The sequence below is a fragment of the Sciurus vulgaris genome (assembly GCF_902686455.1).
Source record: "Sciurus vulgaris genome assembly, chromosome: 18".
Classification (NCBI taxonomy): domain Eukaryota; kingdom Metazoa; phylum Chordata; class Mammalia; order Rodentia; family Sciuridae; genus Sciurus; species Sciurus vulgaris.
In genome coordinates, this window is record NC_136479.1 from 27495834 (window position 1) to 27505398 (window position 9565).

At 54.1% G+C, this 9565-nt stretch overlaps 1 protein-coding gene across 2 annotated transcripts; it reads left to right on the forward strand.

Moving 5' to 3' along the window:
- The first annotated feature begins 256 nt into the window (after positions 1-256).
- ZNF853 (zinc finger protein 853) lies at positions 257-7227 on the forward strand. 2 transcript variants are annotated; one of them, XM_079122036.1, is made up of 3 exons: positions 257-944; positions 1467-1589; positions 3831-7227. In XM_079122036.1, the coding sequence occupies exons 2-3, from the start codon at positions 1505-1507 to the stop codon at positions 5861-5863; spliced, it is 2118 nt and encodes a 705-aa protein (XP_078978162.1). In that variant the 5' UTR covers positions 257-944; positions 1467-1504; the 3' UTR covers positions 5864-7227. The 2 variants fall into 2 exon arrangements, with proteins under 2 accessions (XP_078978162.1, XP_078978161.1); XM_079122035.1 differs by having other exon boundaries at positions 1472-1589.
- The last annotated feature ends 2338 nt before the right edge of the window (positions 7228-9565 follow it).

The window sequence follows — 9565 nt, forward strand, 5'->3', positions numbered from 1 at the left end:
GTGTCCTCAGGCCACGCCTGCCCTTCAGGGGGTGGCAGGGGCCTGGCTGGGAGCCCCCTTCCCCCGCATCCATGCAGCGACAGTCGCCAACCGTGGAGCGCGCATACGCGCACCAGGGATGCTGCACAGCGCGCGTTGCGCTCAGCATCATCTGGCCCGGGACGCACACAGGGCCGCGCATCTTGTCCCCCGGCCCGGGTGAGTGGCCGGGCCGGGAAGGGTTAAGCCCACCGAGCTGGTGGCGGCCTAGAGCGGCGGCGGCAGCGGCGGCGGCAGCAGCGGGGGCCGGGGCGCGGGGGCGCGGCGGGCGGCAGGGGCGGGGGACAGGATGCGGATGCCGGGGGGACTTCCTGTGCCGGCCCCCGCGCCCCCGCCCCGGCCCGGCCAGCTGCCCGCACGGACGCACGCACTGGCGGGCGGGCGAGCGAACGGGGACCCGGCCCGGCCGTGGCGCCCGCCCCCCGCCCCGGCTAGCGCGGCCCGGTCCAGGCCGCCCTCGGGCTCTGGGCACCTGTGGCCGGCGGCCGTCCAGGACCAGTGTCGCTCGTCCCCCGCCAACCCAAGACCCCGCCACTCTGCAGGACCTAGGGCTTCGGCCCTGGCCCTGCTGCGCGCGATGGTCCCGCCGGGCCAGCCTTGAGTCCCGCGCTGAATTCGGGACTCTGCCTCCCGTCCTCGCCCCCACCGAGAGTCTCCACCAACTTCTGCCCAGGAACTCCACTGTGCCCCTTCTCTTGGCCCAGGGCGACCTCGGCAGCCCTGACAGCGCAGACCCTCCCGAGTGCCCAGAAAGGCCCCGGGGTGGCAAGCGCCTCCCAGGCTCTTTCTGGATGGAGGAGCCTCCGGAAGGAGCTGGCTGAATGCTGTGGCCTTCACCTTGCAGCCTCTGCTGACCACACCTCCCCTAGTGCAGAGGCTGCAGCCAGCAGGAAATGCTGTACCAGGTGAGGCCCAGGGGAGTTCACAGCTGTGTGCCCAGACGCCTCTCTTAGGAGGGTTGGGCTGACTTTGACAGGGCAGAGGGAGCTGAAGGCAACCTGGATGGGGAAGGGAGGCCTGGATGTGGGGCCACCTCTGAGGAGCACAGGCAAGCAGGCAGCCCTGCCATGACTTAGAGTGTTCTGGACACCTGCCTTTCCAGAACGCTGGTGAGCTCCCAGAGCAATCTGAACACTGGAGGACCTGGAGACCAACAGAAATGGCCATGTTTTGAAGCAGTCAGGGAATGTGACTTGGATAGTCTTTTTGCCCAAGAGGACCCCTAATGCTCCTTCTGTGGCTCCAACTCCCTGCCCTTGTGAGTGGCTGATTCCCACAGTTGTGTCTCAATGAGGAGCAGCCTGATCAGGTGAAGATGGAATCCTGGGAATAGTTAGAAGAAGCTGGCCTGCTAGCTGTTCTGAACAGCAACAGGGTTCAGGAGCTGCTATCACTCCTATCTGAACAGCTTCTTTCCTTTCTCTCAGCACAGCCGGCTCCCGGGGACCCCGGTGTGACCACCAGGATGGAGCTGGGGCCAGCAACAGAGACCTTTGTGTTGGAGCTGCGCTGTCTTGAGGATGGGGGTCCCAGGCCTGATGCCCTCTCAGGTGAGTGCTGGAGGCAGAGGCCCCCAGCAGGGATCTTCTGGCAGATCCCCAGGTATGCCAGTGCAGAGACATCCTAGGGTAGCCTGCAGCCTGCACTGCTCACACCTGCTAGCTTCCGCTGCCTTGAATAACACCTGCAGGTTTGCCCTGGGATTTTTCTGGGGCAGCTCTATCAGGCTGATCTCTTGTTGTTGGGGGGCACCCTGAAAGTATTGAGGCCTCTGCCTTGACTTCCACATGTGTGCTGGCTGGGGCCTGCTGCTCAGTTGCCCCAGCAGTCCAGTAGCCTCCACTGTCCTGCAGCTGGCCCTGCACCCTACTCTGATTCCCAGATGGAGTTGAGGAGCAGAAAGGCATTCCTTCTCTGCCACTTGTGCCTCAAATACTGGCTCCCTTCCCTGTGATTTCTCCCCTTGTCCATTTCTCCTGACCTCCACTTCTATATGTTTTTCTTGACCTGATGCTCAGAGGCAAATGTGGCTCTGCTGAATCTGCCAAGAGCTCTCCCTCTGGGACCCATCTGGGTGAGCCTTCTATGGTGGCCGTACTCATGAGGCTGTTTCCTATTGGCTGCTTTAAGGAGCTGAGTAGGGCCTGGGTCAGGGTTGAACAGAGCTGGGAGAAGACAGGGAATTTGAGGTGTTGGATGGGGACAAGTGGACTAAACAGGGACTCTTCTGACTTAAAAATTTGACTGACAAAATCTAGTGTGGTTATGTATGTCAGGCAACACTTAACTACATATTTACTAAAGTGTGTTTGTTTAAAAAGGCCAAAATTGCTGCCCTAGGAAGTCACAATGGCCAAGCAGCTAAGCTAGAAAGGAGGAGAGTCACACAGAGGTGTGATCTGTTGCTTTCAGAGGAGGTGGGAGAAGATTTCAGTCTCTCTGTAGGGACAGATTTTCATGGCTGTCTTCATTCATTATCTGCAAACCCCCAACTGGTGTGAGTGTCTACGAAAAATGCTCTCATTGATCCACTAGACTAAGCAAGGGTTGATAGAAGTGTTTTTCTAAAAGGAAGCTATATATATGTAAATATCCTTTGTTTTTATTAAATCAGTACATTCCTGAAAAAGTGGCCAGAAAGTAAAAAATTTTATCAATCAAACCATTGCTTTCCATTTCACGATTGAAAATATGATGCTGTGGGAAGAACAGACGTTGAAATCAGATCTGAAGTGGAGAAAGCTCCTTGACTCACACTTATAAAGAAGAATTAGGATTTTTTTTGATAGCACAACAGTAATATTCAGAATGGGAAGCTGAAGGTAGACATTGTGCAGAAGGCAGAATACAGTCAGGGTGTGATTCCCAAGCATGCAGGATTTCCTCTGTGCCTTGCACAACACTGGGGCTCTACATTTATCCCAATTCTCACTGTGTCCCCGAGGGTGTATTTCTTTTTGCAAAAGGGGAAACTGAGGTTCCCAGCAGTTAAGTGATTGGCCAGCCTCTGTGCTGCCTAAGGGCTCTTAGTTCTTTCCATTCCTTTCTATTTCTCTTAGGTATTTGGGTGTTTCAAATGGAGCTGGTTATATCCTGGGTATTTCCAATCTGTTGTTACTGTGTGGACTAATTCCTAACCTGCAGGGAGAGGGAATTTTCAAGCATCTGCCAGGTTCTAGGGAACGTGTGGGGCTTTGAACCTGTAGGAAGTTGGACAGCTGCTAACTGGAAGAATTAGGTTCTCAACTGAGGACTTCCCACCTGAAACCTGGTAGTCTCTCTGATACTTTCCTAGAAACTACTTGTGGTTGTCATTCCAGGCAGTTTTACAGAAATAGTTTATTATTTACAGAGAAGGCAAGTTTGATTTAAGATGTGACCATTGCTGAGGTCAGAGTCCAGCATGAGCTTGGCCATTGGAATGGCTGCTGCAATGATTTCCACTGGGCAGCAAAGCATACGAGACTCCCCAGGGGATGGTGTTGGGAGCCCCAGGCACCCACGCTAATATTGATGCCTGGATCTAAGCATGGAGCTTGTGTAAAGGGAGGCCCAGAGGAGGTCTAGAGTATAGAAACCAATGGTCACTTGGCCACATCCCCCCTGGCATTTCAGTTTTTGTCATGCTACCATTTTCAATTAATCTAACATTTTTGGGTCCCTGCTGGGAACTTGTTAGCATATCCTTGAGTTATTGTATCTGGGTAGAGTAAAGGGCAGATCCTGGAGGGCTAGACTAGAGAGCTGCCTACAGATCCTTCTCTCCTAGCTTCCTACCATTTCCACTACAGGTGGCAGCGGTGGGAGTGAGAGTCAGGAGGAGGAAGAGGCTCAGGAGGGCAGCAGTGGCCAACAACAGCCATCAGTGTCAGCCCCAAGAGGGGCCAGTAACATCACTGAAGAAGCCCAGCCAGGACAACAGGAGCTGCTACTGCAACAGCTAGAGCAGCAGCCAGAGCTGCAAGAACAACCGCAGCATGAGCAGCCACAACAGCAGCAACCACAGAACCAACTATTAGAACATCAGTCAGAAATGGAACAGCATCAGCAACAGCAAGATGGGCAACAGCAGCTGTCTCAACTACAGCTGGAACTACAGGAAAACCACCAACCCATGCAACACCAAGAACTGAAACCACAACTGCAGGTAATGCAACAACAGGGACAGGTACCAGAACAAGTGCAAGAGCAACAGTTACAGCAGCAGGAACAGTTACAGCAGGAAGTGCAAGAGCAACAACTCTTGCAACAGCAGCAGGAACAGTTACAGCAACAAGTACAAGAACAACAGCTGTTACAACAGCAACAGGCACAGTTACAGGAGCAGCAAGTACAAGAGCAACTATTGTTGCAGCACCAACAGGAACAGTTACAGCAGCAAGTGCAAGAGCAACAGCTGTTACAGCAGCAACAGGAACAGTTACAGCAGCAGCAAGTACAAGAGCAACAACATTTACAGCAGCAGCAACTGCTACAACAGCAACAACTGTTACAACAGCAGGAACAATTACAGCAGCGGCAGTTCCAACAGCAGCAGGAACAGCTACAGCAGCAGCAACTACTGTTGCTACAGCAGCAGGAACAGTTACAACAGCAATTGTTGCAGCACCAGCAACAGGCACAGTTACAGCAGCAGCTCCTGCAGCAGCAGCAGGCACAGATACAGCAGCAGCTATTGCTGCAGCAGCAGGAACAGTTACAGCAGCAGCAACAGCAGCAGCTATTGCAACAGCATCAGGAACAGCTGCAGCAGCAACAGCCTCCTCCACTGGAGCCAGAGGAGGAGGAAGAGGTGGAACTGGAGCTCATGCCAGTGGACCTGGGGTCGGAGCAGGAGCTGGAGCAGCAGCGGCAGGAGCTAGAGCGGCAGCAGGAACTGGAGAGACAGCAGGAGCAGCGGCAGTTGCAGCTCAAACTGCAGGAGCAGCTGCAGCAGCTGGAGCAACAGCTGGAGCAGCAACAGCTGGAGCAGGAGCAGCTGGAGCAGCAGGAGGTGCAACTGGAGCTGACCCCCGTGGAGCTGGGTGCGCAGCAGCATGAGGTGCAGCTGGAGCTGACCCCTGTGCAGCCTGAACTGCAGCTGGAGCTGGTTCCTGCTGCAGGGGGCAGCGCAGCGGCTGTCCCAGGGGCTCCAGCGGCAGTTGTGGTGGCCCCCCCAGGCTACGTGGTGCTGCAAGAGCTCATGGTGCTGCCCGCTGTGGCCACGTCCACAGTGGTGGCCATCCCAGGCCCCGCGGGCAGCGCGGCGCTTACACCCGCACGGCAGCGGCGGCGACGGCGGGCACGGGACCGTCCGACCATCTGCGGAGAGTGCGGCAAGGGCTTCAGCCGAAGCACGGACCTTGTGAGGCACCAGGCCACGCACACCGGAGAGCGGCCGCACCGCTGCGGTGAGTGCGGCAAGGGCTTCTCACAGCATTCCAACCTGGTGACACACCAGCGTATCCACACCGGCGAGAAGCCCTACGCCTGCTCTTACTGCTCCAAGCGCTTCAGCGAAAGCTCAGCGCTTGTGCAGCACCAGCGCACGCACACCGGCGAGAGGCCCTACGCCTGTGGCGACTGCGGCAAGCGTTTCAGCGTCTCGTCCAATCTGCTTCGTCACCGGCGCACACACTCCGGAGAGCGGCCCTACGTGTGCGAGGACTGTGGTGAGCGCTTCCGCCACAAGGTGCAGATCCGCCGCCACGAGCGCCAGCTGCACGGAGCTGGCCGCTCGCGTGGCCTCGGCCTGCTGCGATCCTCGAGGCCAGCGCCGTCTGCTGGCCCACCGCGCGCTCAGCAGGCCTCCGGGGCCGCGGCACCCACCGACAAGGCTTCATGATGCGGGTGCAAACCTCTGCGACAGAAGATAGGGGCCAGGAGCCAGAAGGGATTAGCCTGGAAGCACGGGGCAACCAGGGCCGGGAAGGTGCTCTTTCACCAGAGAAGCCCCCATGTGGAGTGGGATGGACATCTCCACCCCACTTCGTGGTCAAGACCCCAGTATGACGTCTCTTGGGGCATCCTGGAATATCCTTGGGAAAGAAAAGACTTCCATCATCCCCCATATTCCCTGAGAAGTGCCAGGTGCACAGATCCACCCCTAGAAACCATCCACAAGAGAACAGCCACTGTGGCTAAAACCGCACGTAGGGAAACCCACCAGCTAGAGGGCTGCAAAAATTTTTCCCCTGGGAAACTTGGACTTAACAGAAACAAGAACCACCTGAGAAAACTCCCCAGGACACTATAGGATGTTTGACGTGGACTAAACACCAGGGAATAAAATATATTTGGTGAGACACACATGGAAAATAATGGATCCTGGTGAAAATTATTTCAAGGAGAAAAACAGGGAAAAAGTAAATTTACCTGCACTATGAAGAAAACTGATCAAGGCATTGAATTGTCCTCAGTGGCATTTGCCTTGAAAATACTAGCTAGTGGGAAAATCCATTGGGTGGATAGAATTCTGATGAAAATGCCTGTTTTCATAAACACAGGGTCACAGTGTCTATGAGGTCAATGTGCAAATAAGTGCCAGGAAGTCCTGCTCTGAGTGGAAGGTAAAACCTTCCCCCCTGGGGAACCCAGAATTGGGGCAGGTGTTCAGAGGCAGGTTCTAGACCTCTGCTGCAGTGTTCCCAATCCCCCAGAGGCCCCTAATGTCCCCTAGAGTAGGAGCCTGTGGCTGAAGCAGAGGGCATTCTAGGAGGACTCTGGAAGGTCTGGAAGAGGGGTCCCCAGAAAAGATCTCTGGGATAGCCCCACCCAGCCAAGCTGCTCAGATATGCCCCAGAGGTTGACTCCTTGAGACCCAGGAGCAGAGATCTCTTGGATCAGGATAAGGGGAGGTGTGCCTGAGCAGATCCTGCTTCCTGGCCCCAGGGTATGTGAAGAATGTTGGGAACAAGGATTAGGAGGAACCGAAAGGTTATTTACCATGTTTACCAAATCGTCCAGGGCAGGGGCTATATGAGCAGCAGCAATTGCTGATGCCTCATGGGAAGGTGAGCTGGTGGAGGAGGTCACTGGCCACCTCTGGGCTCGAGCCTCTTCGTGGCCAACCTGACTTCCCACGTGGCTGCTTAGTTCCTGCCCCTCTCTCCCCTCCCTGCTTCTCCTTTACTAACACAGCCTGCCACATTTTACACATGTGTTGGTAAGTGAGAAACAAAACATGAAAAATAAAGTGAAGAAACACAGTGTCCTGTCTTTGTGATTTCACCTCTGGGTTTCGAGTCTTCCCACAGGTCTTCATTTCTATGGAAAACTTTCCTGGGTATTCTAGAGCAGGAACTTATTATTCATTCTCATTGCCCAACACTCACCCCAGACCCTTCCTTCCACCGGTGTCCCTTGACCAGAGAGTGGATCTACTCAGTAAAACCCTCATGGGAGGGATGGAGACCAGAGGGTAGACTTGGGACTTGGAGGGGCCAGTTTCAGCATTTTGTAAGGACAAGCTGTATGTCAATTCAGCCCATTTGCAGTGGAGTGCTGGGTTGGTGGTGAGCTCACTGTTGGATGGCCACTTGGAGAGCGGTCATGAGACCTGGGGTCCCCTCCCAGCCCTGAGAGCCTTTGATTCTAAGACTCAACCAGCCAGATGCTCTCAGAGCCCTTTTCCCATTCTTAGGTCCCCTTGGTTCCCAGTTTTCATCTTTAACAGTACACATCCTCAAATCCTCTTTGGAGGATGACCTTTGGGCTGCTGGAGCCCCTTCAACCTACTTGTGCAGAACAGCTAGATGTCCCTTAGCATTGCCTTCCCCTTGGAGGGCCCTTGATCAATTAGGTATGGGGTGGGGTCAAGCCACGCTCTTCTGCTTCTGGTCAGGATGGCAGGGAGGAGGGAATCACACTGGAGTTTGCCTGTAGGATCTAATCAAAGGATACCATATTGGGAAAATGGTTATTGTAGGGCCTAGAATTGGTTGGTTTTGATGGAGGAAAATGAGAGGTTTGAGTCCACAGGTATCATCTGAAAGCACAGAGGAACATGCAGAAGGCCTCCACACAATATTTAAAGAAACCTTATGTGCAACCTTGGGTTCAATCCCCAGCAGTATAAAATAGAGAAAGAGAGAAAATCCTTATTTCCTTCAACTAAGGGAAGGCTCCTGAAGACCAGACACAGGGCCTGTTGTAAGAGGTTGCAAGAACAGAGAAACTTCACAGAAGGCTGGAGTAGACTTGCATCAGGGCCCTGGTGTGCAAACAGTGTGATCCTTTGACTTGTTTGAGGCTATCTGGGGCATGTGACTGAGGTCAGTGAGTCCTGCAATTCCCCAAACCCTCTGGGCCTGCAGACCTGGTCATTTTCCATTGCATTTCTGCCACTTGCTTTGTGTGAAGACCTTGCAGAGGTCTCATTGAGCAGCTGCCTTTCAGGGTGATGCTTGCATTCCTTAGGCCTGCCCCACCGCTCTTCCTGGCCTATAACAGGTTTCTAGCTTCAGTGTGGTCTGGCTTGGGGAGGACCAATTCCATAAAGGGAGAGACAAGATTTTTCACCAAGGAGCTGTAAGACCTGGCTGTTATATACCTGCAGGAACTAGGAGAGCATTCCCCAATGGAGTCTCCCTCATGAAGGAGCTAAGGGATGTGCAGGGGAGAGGCACTGGCCTCATCAGGAGGGTCAGCAGGGCTATTCCCTATAGATAGACCAGGTATGACACTGGAGGTGCTGTCATGGAGCTGGACTCCCTCACATCAATGGGTACAGCAGAATCTCGGGCTAGCAGGGGGCCAGCTGTAGTACTTAACCACCAGGGGAAAGATGGATGTGACTAATGAAGTGGGAAGTTAAGGTTGGTATGGCAACAGGAGGCCCAGATGCAATGGGGATGTCTGTGGTGGTGAGTAGTGACCATGGTGTTACCAGGGGCAGGAGAAATGGTCAGTCAACTAGGGTATTGCTTTATTTACATACCCCTCGAAAAAGGTCAAGTGGTCCGTTTCCCCAAGGGAAAATCATGATCTCTGAGCTCTTTCCCAGTTTTTAGATCTGAGTCAGTTCTTGAATCCAGAGAAGCCAGGTCCCTGAGGAAGGACTTTATGATTTCACTGCATATACTATATGTGGACAGGAATGATTTTCTCAGCCCTCTTCCAAATGGATCTAGAGCCACTTACCCAAGTAAAATTCATCAAGGAGATGGGATCCCCAGATCTGTCTATCAGGGACCCTGACCTCACCAGGGTGAAGGTCTGAGTCACTCCCTCAGACCAGCCCCCTAAACCCAGCAGAATTGCCAAAGGTAGGGCATCTAGAACAAGGTTATGGGGGAAATGAGGAATGTCAGTTATGACCTTAGGGCCATCTACAGCAGCAGCAGGGACTTGAGCAAACAGACTCCCCCTTCTTTGATATGTGTTCCCCATGTGGAGCAGAATTAAATGAGATTGAGTGGTTCTATGTGAGGCAAACTGGTCTGGAACCAATGCTGATTCTCAGCCCACATCTTTTTGGATGAATCCTCTGGATGGATGTGTGCATGCCCCCCACGCTGGACCTGGCTTCAGGGGGCTCAGCTCCTAG